This window comes from Phyllobates terribilis, unplaced genomic scaffold (genome assembly GCF_046119375.1).
Source record: "Phyllobates terribilis strain yellow unplaced genomic scaffold, ASM4611937v1 Scaffold_2__4_contigs__length_985480577, whole genome shotgun sequence".
Classification (NCBI taxonomy): domain Eukaryota; kingdom Metazoa; phylum Chordata; class Amphibia; order Anura; family Dendrobatidae; genus Phyllobates; species Phyllobates terribilis.
The window spans coordinates 411,285,013-411,301,859 of record NW_027362762.1 but is presented as its reverse complement, the minus strand read 5'-3'; the positions used below and the strand labels follow the sequence as shown (position 1 = coordinate 411,301,859).

Genomic DNA, 16,847 nt, shown 5'->3' with positions numbered 1-16,847 from the left:
ATTCCTTGGTATGCTACGAGTTCTTGCAGTAATGTCAAGGCATTGCGTGGCGATGGGATATTACAGAGGTACCAAGCCTTTAAGTATAAGTGGACAGTAAAAGTGCAAAATTGAAGGAGATTTTTCAATTTTGTCAAAGTTAACATGAGGATCTTCAGAGCGTATATCACTTTGGCCATCCATCGGGCCCTATGGTAGGCACCTGGAGTGTTGATGTGTACATCTGGGTTTGCCGGCGAACCAAGGAACAGGGGTGAAGTTGTTAACAATTTCTTGTAATCGGCTCTTTTGCAAGCTGGTTGGTGCAACATTCAACTAGACACTCCTTAAGTGGACATAGCTAGGTGCAAACTGTCATCTTCCATTCCAGCCGAAAACTTGGTTTTATCCAGTTGATTCCAGGCAGCCCAAAATCTTTCAAACAACTTTATATTTGTACCTGTTGATGCCGGCCACAATTTACCAAACACGGCTGCAGTAATTAGCTCGTGAATGTGGCACACTCAGTAGTTCCTTCTGCAGTTTCTGTTGGAAGAGGACGCCTGTGTACCAGTGTTACTACTGGTCGCGTCGAATGACATAAACTTTACCCTATTTGCTGCACCCTAATATCGCTCATCAACACTTACTTTAATTTATAATAGTAATTTGCAAGTGAATTTCAGGCAAAAATGTATTTAGACAGTAAAAGGGACATGGGAGTGGTGTAGGCTACTGAGGGAATATTTAGAGATTAGAATTGCCTAAAACTGTGAATAATACTGAATGTTGTCTGTAATCTGGCAAGTTTACTTTAAAACTGGAAATATAAACTAATATTAAATATTCTTTACAAATTAGAAAATTGGAGAGAGCTTCAAGGAGCGGTGGGGCCCTTATTGCTGCTCTATATTAAAACTACCCAAATCCTATCTTAACGGCTATTAAGTGTTGAAGGGCTGACATTGAGGACATTGAGCCACCTTTTAAACACAACCAAAAGAAACAATCTTTTTAAAGGATATTACAGATCATTGTGTAACAATTATAGGGGGTGAGACTTTGAATATAACAAATTTGTATTTTTTCTATAGTACGCATTGTCACCCTAATGACCATTGCACGATGCGTAGTGTTAAGCCACCGCCAACGCGCTTGCCAGTCTGCAGACGTTTCTTAGACTTTTCACACAAGCCGATTTGGGTTCAGATGCAAACGGCATGGTCTGTAATGGATGGTTCAGCATGCATAGGCTGCTGTTGTTCCCGGCAGCACAGGTTCTGTTTACACAGGACAATGTGCTGCCGAGAACGATGAGTTTTCTGTGTAGCCCAAAAGATTATTTCACCCAACGAACAAGCATTTTGCTCATTTGTTCAGCAGCCTGTTTAGACTGCAGAATTGTGTCGAGCTCTTTTAGCAGCTCATTCACGATAATCGTGCAGTGTAAATTCCCCTTCAATGAGGTGGACATTAAACCAACCTTTGTGCTTCGTATTACGTGTATGTAGCGTCTCCATATGTATTTACTTAGCGTTTCCAGTACGTTACTTCTCCTGTCAGCTGAAGGCCTCTTCCTGTTTCTAAGACTGATTACCATGATCAGGCTGTTTTGTAACTTGGCAAACTGTGCCTTGTCACTGTGACTTGTATGTCACGTGGCTTTATTGTCTTTTGTCCTACCCTACGTTATATCATCTATATTAGTTTAGTCACAATTGTGCGCCTGTGACATTGGCACCCTGATATTAGGGTGGGTGTACAAGCATTGACAATGCAAGCAATGCAGTAGTTTCTGAATAACTTGTATAGTTGATTCCAATCATTTTAACATAGGAAGACTACTAGCTCAGCTCAGAGCCACAGAGTTCACTGATTGGCTGCAGCGCTGTCGATGTGACAATAGGAGACACAGTGCTGGACCCAGGGGGATGAATAAAGCTAAGGTGTTTTTTTTTTTTTAAAAATGAAATCGGTGTCTGGACACAGGGCTTTTCAATATCCGAAAACCCCTTTAATGATATTTTTGTACCTCCTGTGATTTTTGTGGACTTTCCAAACCATAACTCATTAAAGGGGTTGTCCGAGACTGAACAACACCTTATCAATGACCTTAGGTTGCAGAATAGCTTTAAAAAAAAAAAAATCTTTACAAAATCTCAGCCCAGTATCCCCTCCCATTGTTCATCTGCTTGGACAAAATTATGAAGGCTGCAGCGGTAATGACATTATGTCAGAAGACCAGTGAGGAGACACAGTGCTTGTTTGGGGGATAATTATAGATTTTTTTTTTTACACTGGGGCCATTGATAACACAATCCCCTTAAATGTAGATATAAATGTGTTTTTTATTTTAATTAAAAAAATGTATTTCCGTCATTTGCATAGGGGAAACTAACTGTAACAGACAGTCACTCAGGAGAAGATACCTAGGGTGGACCTCCTCGGAATGGTGCTTCTCCACTGATCCTGGAACAGTTTTCTTTTTATTCTAAGCCTCTTCGTTCCAAACTTATACCCTCTGGTAATAATGGTGCAAATTTTCCATTCAGCCATCTGGGCGTATAACACACAACTGCTCTGTGGGCGCAACCATGTTTTGATTGGTCAGACGAAAAGCAAATCCCCACAAAAGTTCTGAGGTATACGCCCAGTTGGTTCAAGGGAAAAGTTGCACCATTATAACCAGGGGCATAACTTTGGAATGGAGGGGCACAGAAGAAAAAAAAAACTGTTTTAAAATCAGTGGAATAGCACCATTCGGAGGAGGTACTCCGTTTTAATTAAGAAAATAATTATTGAAAGCCCCCTTTTTAAAACAATGTAATTACTCTGTTTTAGTTTAAGGAGACTGATCTTGTATGCTCATATACTATAAACTATAAGTAACGTGTTGAAGTGTACATTCACCTTTAAACACTTAGATTGTTGTCACTTATAGTATATGCGCAAGAAATATTTTCCCCCTTTAAAGAGGAGAAACTTTGGGGATTTCTGTTAGGAACCTTACTGCCATAGAATTGTTTTTGTATTTGTAATAAAACTGGTTATATACTTTCTCTGTTAACGTGCGCTCGTTTTCTTAGCCGTGTTCTCAAGCTTTCAGTTTCCTTTCGAGCAGGTGTGATTATGTGGGCTGCATGCTGTAACTGGTTCTGCATCGATGCTGAGGCTGAAGGGGTCTCCCAAAATGCGAGAACACCTGATCGGCCCAATGAAAACATCAGAACATCTCCTCCAGAGACTACCTGTACAGCTTGTGGTACCAGAATGCAAAGCACCAGTCGAAAAGTAAGCACTTGGATCTCATTTATTCATTAAAACTCAATATATAGACTGGGGAGAACTAAGGTGTAGGCAAACAGGTCACGCTGATTTAAACAAGAGGGCCATTTGTTGGAGGAGCCCTGCATATATGCTAATCAAAGGGTATTCCACTGGTGAACCCTCAAGAGATCATTATTTCAAGATCTACAATAAAATTATTCCACTCATGGATGCCTTCATTCAATTTTTTTACAGTACAGACCAAAAGTTTGGACACACCTCATTTAAAGATTTTTCTGTATTTTCATGACTATGAAAATTGTACATTCACACTGAAGGCATCAAAACTATGAATTAACACATGTGGAATTATATACTTAACAAAAAGTGTGAAACAACTGAAAATATGTCTTATATTCTAGGCTCTTCAAAGTAGCCACCTTTTTGCTTTGATGACTGCTTTGCACACTCTTGGCATTCTCTTGATGAGCTTCAAGAGGTAGTCACCGGAAATGGTCTTCCAACAATCTTGAAGGAGTTCCCAGAGATGCTTAGCACTTGTTGGCCCTTTTTCCTTCACTCTGCGGTCCAGCTCACCCCAAACCATCTTGATTGGGTTCAGGTTTGGTGACTGTGGAGGCCAGGTCATCTGGCGTAGCACCCCATCACTCTCCTTCTTGGTCAAATAGCCCTTACACAGCCTGGAGGTGTGTTTGGGGTCATTGTCCTGTTGAAAAATAAATGATGGTCCAACTAAACGCAAACTAGATGGAATAGCATGCCGCTGCAAGATGCTGTGGTAGCCATGCTGGTTCAGTATGCCTTCAATTTTGAATAAATCCCCAACAGTGTCACCAGCAAAGCACCCCCACACCATCACACCTCCTCCTCCATGCTTCACGGTGGGAACCAGGCATGTAGAGTTCATCCATTCACCTTTTCTGCGTCGCACAAAGACACGGTGGTTGGAACCAAAGATCTCAAATTTGGACTCATCAGACCAAAGCACAGATTTCCACTGGTCTAATGTCCATTCCTTGTATTCTTTAGCCCAAACAAGTCTCTTCTGCTTGTTGCCTGTCCTTAGCAGTGGTTTCCTAGCAGTTATTTTACCATGAAGGCTTGCTGCACAAAGTCTCCTCTTAACAGTTGTTGTAGAGATGTGTCTGCTGCTAGAACTCTGTGTGGCATTGACCTGGTCTCTAATCTGAGCTGCTGTTAACCTGCGATTTCTGAGGCTGGTGACTCGGATAAACTTATCCTCAGAAGCAGAGGTGACTCTTGGTCTTCCTTTCTTGGGGTGGTCCTCATGTGAGCCAGTTTCTTTGTAGTGCTTGATGATTTTTGCAACTGCACTTGGGGACACTTTCAAAGTTTTCCCAAGTTTTCGCACTGACTGACCTTCATTTCTTAAAGTAATGATGACCACTCGTTTTTCTGTACTTAGCTGCTTTTTTCTTGCCATAATACAAATTTTAACAGTCTATTCAGTAGGACTATCAGCTGTGTATCCACCAGACTCCTGCACAACACAATTGATGGTCCCAACCCCATTTATAAGGCAAGAAATCCCACTTATTAAACCTGACAGGACACACCTGTGAAGTGAGAACCATTTCCGGTGACTACCTCTTGAAGCTCATCAAGAGAATGCCAAGAGTGTGCAAAGCAGTCATCAAAGCAAAAGGTGGCTACTTTGAAGAACCTAGAATATAAGACATATTTTCAGTTGTTTCTCATTTTTTTGTTAAGTATATAATTCCACATGTGTTAATTCATAGTTTTGATGCCTTCAGTGTGAATGTACAATTTTCAAAGTCATGAAAATACAGAAAAATCTTTAAATGAGAAGGTGTGTCCAAACTTTTGGTCTGTACTGTACATAATGTCCTAAATTCATACATGTCACCTAAATCTACATGTAGATATGTGAACATCAGAATGTAGAAACAAAATATGTCAAAATCCTCTGCAATCCAGATGCCCATAAACATCCAGGATTTTCGATGGCATTTCCTTGACCTGCATGCCCATATATATGGTTTTGGGGTTGATCTTAGTGTCAGAATCTCTTTGGATAATATTTAGGGGGGCACCTCCTCTCTGATTGGTAGAGGCTGTGTTGGCATACAGGTCCTGTGCTATTTAACTCCCAACCAAGCCCACTCTTACACACAGAAAAATATTTACAACAAAGCCTATCATGGGTAGGTATCATTTGAAGGCTAGGATTCTGGGATTTAACATACCATTACCTAAACTTTAGGCCCTATATTCTACCCACAGTAAGCTTTAATGACAAGTCAGTGTCCATGAAAGAAAAAAAAGCTAACATGCTATAAAACTTTCCAGTTCCCTTGTAGAATTTTTCCCTATCTCTGAAGTACCATTGTTTGGGTCCCTGCCACATCTATTGATATTCCAGTGTGACCACAAGCTGTCGTCGTGAAATGCTGACCATAATTATGTCACTACAGCAGTTACATGACATGTTGTCCACTACTGGACAACCCCTGATGATCACTTCAAGACCCAAATTAAAATAAAAACAATGGGTCCTCTGCTCCCACAGCAGCACTGTTCCTGCAGTGTCGGTGCTGCATTTCCCAGAAGGTGACATGACCTTCTTACGTCGTGTGTGCACTGCAGCCATTACTACATTGTCAGTGGACAGCCGCCCTGATGGGACATTGATGAACTGCAGCTAAACAGAGGCTGCTGATTGGCTGTAGTGGACATGTGACACAACAATGTCACATCCTCCTCCAGGAACGGCGCTGCTGAGGGTGGGTGGGTGGGGGGGAGGTTTTCATTGTTTTTATTTTAATTGGGCTCCTGAATCGATGAAGCTGGGGTTGTCCAGTAGTGGACAACCCCTTTAATAGATGATTAATCATGACAGAGACATGGAAATAGAGATATAGTGGGACACCAGAACAGAGTGAGGAAACGGGAAGGAATTCTACCAGAAGTATTTATTATTTTCGCTATTCCCAGAAAACCTTATGTTTCTTTTATGGGGCTGCAATCCAATGCCATTATTTCCATGGGTTGTTTTATTTTGTGAAATCTTTTCTTCATGCACATAAATTGCTAATAAAATTGACTGTTAGGCTGGATAATTTATTATTTATTAAGCATTTCTTATATAGCGCCATTATATTCTGCAGCACTTTACTTACATTATCATCACTGTCCCTATTGGGGCTCACTATCTAGATTCCCTATCAATATGTTTTCGGAGTGTGAGGGGAAACCGGAGGAAACCCACACAAATACGGGGAGAACATACAAACTCCTTGCAGTTGTTGTCCTTGGTGGGGTTTGAACCCAGGACCCAGTGCTGCAAAGCAACAGTGCTAACCACTGAGCCACCGTGCTGCTTTGAGTAATTTGACTTTAATTATTTTATTAATAAATGCAGGACACAATTCACTCTGGTTAATCATAGTATTTCTGGCTCTGATAACTAGGATTGTTACTGAATTCTACTCCCTATTTGTTCTAGGACTCCTTCCCCTATACATTTGCTTACTGTATCTTTGCCTGGCTAAATAAAAACCCTTTGTCCCCTGAAAATCACATATCTGAAAACCATTGTCTGTGCTGTATCCCGAAGTCTACAGCGTTCTCCACAGAAATCCTTCTTTGTTGGTTTTGTGATCTGCTGACCCAAGTAGTCGCTCCAACCATGCATTGTTTAGCCGTCACAGACAAAGTGATGTCAGTGTAACAATGGGATTACTGTTGTGCGTCCTCAGCCTTGTTAAGCAGTGCATGGCGTTGACCTGTAGCTTGTAATTGTGTGGCGTTTCACATGCTTTGTTGTAAGCAATATCCTAGTATAGTCGCTCCATACAATGAGGCTGCCCGAATGTATTGCTCTTCTCACGTCTCCAACTTCTAAATATATGGTTAATTTTCGTCTACTGTCTTCTTCAGATCCCGTGCTTGGATTGTAGGAATAACTTCTGCACCACCTGTGTAGCACAGTTACATGACGGCCTTTGTCAGCTGTGCCGGAGGATACGCTCCACTTCTTTCACCCGAGAGGAGTTACTCAAACTTAAAGTGAAGGATCTTCGGGACTATTTATCGATGAGAGATGTACCCACAGACTTGTGCCGAGAGAAAGAAGACCTGGTGCAGCTTGTATTGACTCTGAGGCCTGCTTCCTATCCAGACGTGACAAATATTCCATCGTTTCCATCCAATCAGAACAGCCAAATGACAGGTTCTACCGAAATGCACACAAATCAAGACATTCCAGTAGTAAGTGATAAAAGTGCTTGATGTGCACCTAATATCCTGACTTGGTCCATGGGTGCACCACTATGGATTCCATGATGCCTCGCAACCATAGTGCATATGTGCTGTATTTTAGTCCTCGTTCAGATGACCGTTTTTCACATATGTTGTGTTCTCTCTGTGGTTTTCATGGATAGAACATGTACCCATTATAATCTATAGCGCTATTCATATGTCCATGGGTGTTTTTTCAGACCGAATGCCGACAAAACATCTCAGAGACGTGTCCGTGCTTGATCGAAATTACACATACAAGTCTGTGTCCATGAAAACCACTGACTGCACATGTGGTCATCCATGTTCTGTCCACATTTAATATTGGATAGAAGAAGCGTTTCAATTCACGTAGTTTTTCATGTGAGAAAATCACTGGGGAAAATCTTTTCCAAAACTCTTGATGAAAATCAGACCCTTTTTTTTTTGTGTATCCAAAAAATCACTTGTGTCCAAATGATTCCTTAAAAAACGTGTCTTACATGTGCTGTCTTTAAAAGGGCTACAATAAACAATGTGCACATCATGTCTTTTAGATGTTGATGTACCGCCAAGTTTTTCAAAGCAAAGACACTTCAGGAAAAATTTAAGCAGTGTCTTCATTCAGCATTGCAGCACCTAGTCTTCTGGCTTCTTTTTTTATGTAATTTAATCTTTATATAATGAGTGGTTTCTGAGTGGAAGCCGTCCAAAGAATGAACATGCACTGAACACATGCACAGCAAGTCGTTTTTACATTGCTGTGGATTATGTTCATTCTTTGTAGCGTTTTTTTTTTTTTAGTGTACTTTCAGGTGGGTTTCGCCTGACAAAGCGCTAAAGAAACGTTGTATACACATATCCTAAGATGGCCTTCATAAGACCAATAAATGGTCCAAAAGGTCTTATATGCTGCTACACAAAGAAGAAGAAACATGTATAGTCCAAGTGGTTTTTCCAAAGAGTTTTCTTTCAATTAGCCCAAGAGTAAGAAATCCTAGAAAACCCCTTTCATCGCAGTGTTTTATGTCTGTGTCTTCCACTATCCAACATAAACAATGATGGAATGAAATCCTTCACAGTTTTGTCTTGTGCATATGATGTTTTTTTTTTTTGAATAGTAAATGGTCACTTTCCCAGTTGAACGCAATATAATGTATGTATATTTGTTGTCGAATGGATTTCCAAAATCCTTGATTAACCTCTTAAGGACAAGGCCTTTAGGCCTTAACCAAACTTTTATTTTTCTCTATTTTATTGTTGCATTCCAGAAGTTTTCATCTACATAGATTAAAATGGAAAAACTAAATGCACCCTGAGAAGAATCTGTTTCCGCCCATGTGGCCGAAGGGAAAAATTAGATCAAAACTTACTTATCTTGGGAATGACAATGTCTAATACAAAACCGAAAAAAATTAGCTCTTTAGTCTTCTATCTCGGCATATAGATGGTTTAAAAGGTAAAAAGTCATGAAAGATTCTCTTTAAAGGCATTGCACAGAGCTGGGAGCATTCAGACGATTCAGGGAAAGCTCTTTTAACCTTAGACTGACAGGTAACTCTGCGACGTAGTTCCATCTACAGTTGCGATCCAAATGATTCAACCCCCATTGTAAATTAGATTTATTAGCAGCATTTACAAACTTTCTGCAATAAATCAAACAAACAAAAACATTTCAAATGCTTTAGCCCTGCTAATATAGCAAGTAGTTTCTCCAAATTCAACACCAAATGTTATTCTTAAAGAAATAATAGAATGTTAGCGTTGGAGGGGACCTCCAGGGTCATTGTGTCCAACCCCCTGCTCAATGCAGGATTCACTAAACCATCTCGGACAGATGTCTGTCCAGCCTGTGGATGAAGACTTCCATTGAAGAAGAACTCGCCACCTCTCGTGGCAGCCTGTTCCATTCATTGATCACCCTCACTGTCAAAAAGTTTTTTCTAATATCTAATCTGTATCTTCTCCCGTTCATTACAAGATACTAGCTTGTAAAGTTAGGTTATAATTTATGTGAAATTCAATGGCGCAGATTCCCTTACCATTGTTTTTAAATTGCCTGTTTCTCCTTATTTACCGGCTCAAAAGTTATGGAATCTAATTTAAAGGGGTTGTCCACTACAAGGGCAACCCTTTCGTAAATACTCCCCAGTGTAAAATAAAAACCGATACTCCAGTCCCACACCAGAACTGTTCCAGTGATGCCGGTTCTCCTGGCACTTGCATGAAATTGTTGTACTACGTAAGCGCTGCAGCCAAATAACGGCCGCTAGTGAGCTGCAGCGCTCATACTTTCCTCGGACAAAGCTCGGATGTGCGAGAGAAGTGTGAGTGCTGGAGCCCAGTAGAGGCCACTGATTATAGCTGCCACGCTCGGGTGGCATAAAAATATCAAGCGAGCCTCAGGAGACCTGGAGCCGACATCGCTGGAATGGCGCCAATTTGGGAGATGAGTGTTTGTTGTTTTTATTTTACACTAAAGAATACAGTATATAAACGATGTTATCAAAGTAATGGACACCCCCTTTAAATGGGTTGCTTTGGTTTGTTTTTTACAATCCTATTACTGTGTTAATGAGTAGAATAACTGTACATGTTGGTAATGTTTTCTCCATATTTTTGTTCATCTAGGCAAACCAGAATGCATCTTCAACAGCAGAAGACCCTCCGCAAGTAGTGACAAATGACCCTCCTGAAGATGAGGACGAGGTATTGTGCTTTAGCTTTTAAAGCTATGTTTTCTAGCCAAAATTAGGTAGTGAAATTGCATAAAGAGGAAGAAGGGAGCCATGGGTATATAAGTAATAAAAACCAAACTGAATAAGTCCCCTTTGTAATTCATTCTCCTATTCATAGTCCACAGACTCAGAAGAGCTCATTGTGCCTGGAAGGAGGAGAGCCTCACTCTCTGATATCAGCAACCTGAATGACATTGAATCCTTGTCTGTGCGCCAGTTAAAGGAGATTTTAGCCAGAAACTTTGTAAATTACAAGGGCTGCTGTGAAAAGTGGGAACTAATGGAACGAGTAACCAGATTATATCATGACCAAAAAGATCTTCAACAGAAAGGTACAACTTGGCTTAAATAGAAACTTAGTTTTCATTTGTTGCAATTAAAGGGGTTCTAAGAGATTGGATAAACATGACTACTTTTTTTCAAGAAACAGTGGCACTCCTGTCTACGGATTGTGTGTGAAATTGCAGCTAAGGTCCAATTCATTGATCACTGTTTTTTTTATTTTTTTATTTTTATTTTTTACAAACGCTGTATAGCTCAATAAAAAAGGTGAATATAATAAACATCATAATATATCTTATCAGAAAAATATGCTTCTTTATCCACTTATCAGCCACTTCTTCTAAGTCACTTGCCTCCTAAAAATCCTCATTCATTCTGAAAAATAACTAAAATGGTCAAAAAAAGATGGAATGTCACTTCACTGATGGATCAAATTACAGCTGCCTGTTGAGAAGAGAAGGGGGGAGAGTAGAATGTGAAGCAGGGCGAAAGAGTCAGAGCAGTGTTCCTGCTTTCTAGTAAGTGCGTATTCTGAGTGCTGGATTCACAGCTACACTACTTAGTACTGCTGTATAATGTAATCCATGCTGCTGCTGCTTCTGAACATGTCCTACGTAGAGACAGGGGTGCAGAAATCACTCATGACTGTGTGTACAGTGTGTGGGAGACATCACCGCAGCCAATCTCCACTCAATAATTCAGTGAAAGCCGAAATTTGAGATGAAATTTACAGAAGGAGAACTGGTGAAAAATGCGTGATTCAAGTCCTATAAATATTGTTATTCCTCATGTACGCACACATGAAAGCTTATTCTGAAAAGTTACCTGAAATGTCAGGGACACTTTAAAGGGAACCTGTCGAGAGGTTTTTGCTACCCCATATGAGAGCAGCATGTTGTTGGAGCGGAGATGCTGATTCCAGTAATGTATCACTTACTGGGCTATGTGTTGTATTTTTTTTTTTTTTTAATTAAAATCTGTTTTATCTGCTGTAGATCTACCAGTTCTCTGAATGCTGAGCTCTATATAACCCCACCACCACCACCAGTGATTGACAGCTTTCTGTGTACACTGCATAGACAGAAAGCTGCCAATCAGTGGTGGGGGCTGGGATATACAGAGCTCATTACATGGCAGATGGTTTACTGGCCCTCTAGTGATTTACTGCTGATTAAAACTGTGATTTCATCAAAACTACAATAAGCAGCCAGTAAGTGACATATTGCTGGAATTAGGGTCCATGTCTTTTTATTATACTACTACTATCAGATTAGGTGGCAGATTAGATTTATTTTAAGTGAAAGGGGCTGACCTACAATACTAGATACGGCCTTTGGACCAAAATGACCCTGTTTCTCTAAGAAATCAACTAGGTTTATCTAATCTCATACACCCTTTTTAACTAAAAGAGCAGTTAAAATAGTTAAAAATCTCCTTGTCGCTCTTCTGTATTCCTATTCAGTGCAGCAAGAAGTTACTCATTGTAAATCACTTTGCATTGACCTTAGTGCTCAATCACATGGTGTTCTAGTTTCTCTGATCTTGTCACAATATCTACGTTTGTTATTTCATTGATTTGTATGACCCATACAGTAATTTTCCCACTATCCAGTAATAATAGGAGCACGCCTCATAATAACATACCGTGAGTCCTAATTCTAATTACTGAAGCTGATCTGCTCTTCAGAACTGTAAATTGTACATTGAATTATTACTTATCCTAATTTTATCTTCAAAGAACAGCATTATGCTAATACTGTACTATGTGTTTTTCTTTGCAGCTACCATGGGAGAAGAAGGTAAGACCCTAGCCATGCCTGATGTGCAGCGCCATTGTCCCCTTTTCATCTGCCCCTATATACCTTAGTGAGAAGCATTAGACATGAGTGTCATTCATAGCTGGATCATATAGCGGATCCTGGGCCGTCAGGACACTGCTTGCAGGTCATTCTCAGGAATGTATTTCAGGAAGATTAAAAAGACAGAAAGAGATTCACCAAAAAGGAATCTGTTGCTTCTTGACTGAAAAAAATTACTGTTTACATTCATATGCAAATGAGGTTTAAGTGCTCTGGGGGTGTCAAAGCACTTCTCAAGCCTTTTGCCTTCTTGGCTGTATTCCCCACAATCCTCTGCTCACTCAGTAACGTCATGACAGTGACGTTCATCATCCTGACCCCCTCTGTAATTGTGCTAGAGGCCTATCGTGATTACGGAGAGCAAAGCACCTGGAATGTCTCTTTGAAGACGGCAAATAGAAATAGATTTGTGTGTTAAGTTTTCATATTTTTGCCTTTCATATTTGCAGGTTTTCTGCTATGAGGTGAAAATTGAAACGTTGCTCTTCCCAGATCCAAATGTCCAATATAACCTCTTCAAACTGAATAGCGTATCATCGGAAGCTTTTCTGATTATGTGCTGTTCAAGTCACCTGACCACTGCACCCAATCACTGGCCGCAGTGGTCCTGTTGGCCAACAGTGATGGGATCTCCTCTGCTTCCGGATGAATCCAGGCAGTTCAGCAATTTTGCATAATTGATTTTGGTGAATCAAAGCCCCCGGGCAGCTTTTTGGTTAACCCCTACAGAGTTCATATCTGCGGCTAATATGAGAGGCTGATATTACTTCTGTACATGCCGGTGACCTCTGTAGAGGCTGATATTATTTCAGTAGGGACTACTAATCACCCCCTCCTGAAATCATATTTTCCCTGGTCACATTAGCCCCTACTACTGTAATACTATAGGTAAAGTGTTACAGTAATAATTAGTCACCCCACTCTCATTAGTATAATAGTTAATCCCTTCCCCCAGTTTACAATCACATATTACCTTTCAGTAATAATCTCCCTCCCACACTTCCCCGTTGTGTAATAATAAACTATTACAATCAGTAAAATAATAGTTTAATTCCCACACCCCTGTTACATAGGTGTATAATACACCCTGGTCTCGGGAATCACTCTCCCACCACAAAATTCAGAGTGAGTTAACAACCTTCATACGGTCAATCTCAGGAGTTCTTCTGCCTATTCAGTCTCAGGCGCTGCATTTGTCACATATATAAAATAGGTGTATTTGCAGATTTTGTATCTGCTTGTATCTATCATGTGAAAATTCTGTGTTTTTGATGTTTTCTCCTTTCGTAAAGTAATGATGACTCTGCTTGTATTTCAGGCAAGTTCGGCCCTGCCGCTGATGAAAACCTATGCAAGGTCTGCATGGACTCCCCCATCGACTGTGTACTTCTAGAATGTGGTCACATGGTGACCTGCACAAAGTGCGGCATGCGTATGAGTGAATGCCCAATCTGTCGACAGTATGTAGTCAGGGCTGTACATGTCTTCCGATCTTGACTCAGGAGAACCAGGTTGAGTTATGATATGTACTATATCAAATACTGGATGAAACAAGCGTTAATAAAGCACCAGCATATGTGGAAACCTCATTTTAGAATGTCTCCCCCCCCCCTCCCCCCCCCTCCTGAATCTCACTATTTGGCACATGTACCTGTGTGTGCTGATCAGCAGTTACGGTACTAGTTAAATATGCAACTCCAATTTTGACTAGATCGATAGTTAGTGCCTTGACACTATTGCCTTAGTTACTTTCTTGTTGGCCGAGCTTTTGTACAGAGAAGAGTGTAGGTTTTATTGCTCAAAATATTGCAAAAAATTATTTTTAATAGACTAGATTTGGCTATAAACCATAGAATGAAGAATGGCACACTTGTGATGTCATGTTTTTGGATACAAGAAGTTACCAAAGCAGAATGTTCCTTTGCAGCTGTACTGAATTTGGCTCAGTCGGACTTTCCTTCTAATTAGGAGAATAATCGCTGATAAGAGTCTAAATCTCTTTTAATTACTTCTTTTTACCTTGCATTTGCACTGCAAGATGTAATATGCCCTTCATGATGAAGTGTACTTTTTGTTCGTAATTGTGAAGCCAAGAATACTTACCATTTGCGGTGCTTTATGATATCAGTTCCAGGAATTTCTCCAAAAGGACTGTATCGAAAACGCTATACAGCGGTAAGACCTTCCATACCGTGGACTCGTGAATCCTAACCTTCCTGTCCTTATATGCTGCTTGATCTTTAATGTTCAAAATGTTTCCTTACTAAGCACAAACCTAGGAGAAAATTATTTTTAAACTGATCTGATATTTTAATATTGTGTTGAAAACTGATAATTTTGTGAATAGATTTTAAGAACACCGATTTGCGGAAGCAGTAATGTGCCTTTTCAAATAAGTCGACTGTTAACAACACCATATATAATCACCATCGGCCTTCGATATTAGTCTTCTTGGTGATGAGGCCAAAAGCAAGATAATGGTGATTATACGCAGAAACCATGAATTTAGGCCTCTAGAAGGAGGCTAGTAAGCCTGGGAACATCAGGCACTGTCAAATGGGAGGAGTATTAAACATTTCCTATAAATCATATAGCAGTCTTATGTCATTGAAGCTCATATTGAGTGTTCTGTTCTCAAAGTATGGGTATTTTTTCTTTTTGTAGGGCACAACCCAATCTTTCATCTTATTGCAAGCATTGACATTTGAGTCCTCAACCACATTTACATACATGAGCTGTAGAGATGTAAGCCTGGATTCAAGTGACTTCTCATTTTTAGTCTTGTATCACTTGTCATTTTTTTGCACCAAATTCATCAAAATAGCAAAAACTCAAAGTTGCTCTTTTTTGTCTTACTTTTTTGCGCTTTTTTAGAGCAAGAAGTAGCATGATCCTTTGAAGTGTCACATGTTCTTCCCATGTTTGTGTGGGTTGCATAATAATAAAAAATAAACAGATTGCGCAAAAATTAAATTTGGAACTCCATTAGGTTAACGGAATACAATTGGGCAAAAGTAGTGCCACATTTCGAAAAGTTGCAAATAATGAATTAGGCTAAAACATGCGGATAAGGAAAATCACACCCATAATGCCAAACAAAGAAAACAAACCCGTAAAGTTAACTAAAAAAAGGCAGAAATTAAATAATGAATAAGTGCAAACATAAAAGTCACTATGAAAAACATTTTTACGACAGAAAAATGACACAAAGACCATGATTAATCGGGGCCTTACAGTTAAATACATTGGACTGCCTAGGGTTTGTCATTGCAGCATGTAGGACAATAGATTGTTTAGCTATAAAATCTAAAGTCAGCCTGCCTGTGTTAACAAGTCTATGTACAAGTGACATTGTTTTACCAGTACATCAGAGATGTGCCGGTGACTTTGCTGTTCTCGGTGTTGCCGGTGATACTGATTTAAAGGGCTATACAGTGTAACTGGACTAATGTGTGCTGTCTTTGTTATGCAACTTAAATGTAATCTGTCTGTGTGATCCGTCACCAAACTATTAATATGGTCCTGTTGGCCTTTTAAAAATAAGGTCATCTATACTTCTACTTACGAAATCTGTTCCTGTCTGATTGAAAAATCGATTTTAATCATATGCAAATTAGGCTTTAGTGCTCTGGGCGTGTCAAAGCACTTCCCAAGCCACTGGCTCCATTCCCTGCCCACCCCCACCTTCCTCAGTTTTATGAACCGCTCATTTGCTGTGTAGATAAGCCAGTAAGCTGTAAGTCAAGCAGAGGAAGGTGTGGAAATCAGCCAGGGAATCAGAGGCTTGGGAAGCACTTTGACACGCCCAGAGCACTAACGCCTCATTTTATATTATTAAAACACTAATTTTTTAATCAGGGAGAAAGATTGCATAAGAAGAGGTATTTGTAACATTTACTCTTTAGAGAGCAACATGACCATATTACCAGTTTCAGGGGTGGACTGTTCTGACAGATACCCTTTAAAAGGAGTCTGTTGTCATGATCATACATACAGTATATGGATCCTCCATGTATTAATATTTCCATACATTACGGTAGTTCATGACATATTCATATCATAATTGCACTTCAGGCTGTGCGGTAATTTTGCCTAGAACTTGTTTCTTCTTCTTTGTTTTTTTTTTTATAAATAAAGTTATGTGATTTTGTCAAGAATCTGTAGTCTTTCTTTTACTCAATTAAGAACCTATACATTTTAACCCCTTAGTGGCAAAGCCAATATTGACCTTAATGATCAAGCTCCATTTTTCGAATCTTATATACAGTATCATGTTATGTGGTATTCACTCTGACATGTTTCTACATATTCCAGTGATTCTGACATTGACACATTGTACTTTGTTAGTGGAAAATTTTAAGTCTATTTGTTTTTTATGAAAATATCTGAAATTTGACAAATTTATAAAAATTTGCAATTTTCAAAATTTGTATGTTTACAA

The 16,847-nt window shown here is 39.7% G+C and overlaps 1 protein-coding gene across 2 annotated transcripts in view; it reads left to right on the top strand.

Moving 5' to 3' along the window:
- The window catches only part of RFFL (ring finger and FYVE like domain containing E3 ubiquitin protein ligase), a 45,638-nt gene extending 29,075 nt beyond the window's left edge, over positions 1-16,563 (top strand). For both annotated transcript variants that reach the window (XM_073664981.1, XM_073664989.1), the window contains exons 2-7: positions 3,101-3,270; positions 7,189-7,518; positions 10,159-10,236; positions 10,384-10,597; positions 12,329-12,346; positions 13,725-16,563. In XM_073664981.1, the coding sequence (XP_073521082.1) occupies positions 3,109-3,270; positions 7,189-7,518; positions 10,159-10,236; positions 10,384-10,597; positions 12,329-12,346; positions 13,725-13,903 (981 nt within the window). In that variant the 5' untranslated portion in view covers positions 3,101-3,108 and the 3' untranslated portion in view covers positions 13,904-16,563. The remainder of the gene's footprint in view (positions 1-3,100; positions 3,271-7,188; positions 7,519-10,158; positions 10,237-10,383; positions 10,598-12,328; positions 12,347-13,724) is intronic.
- The last annotated feature ends 284 nt before the right edge of the window (positions 16,564-16,847 follow it).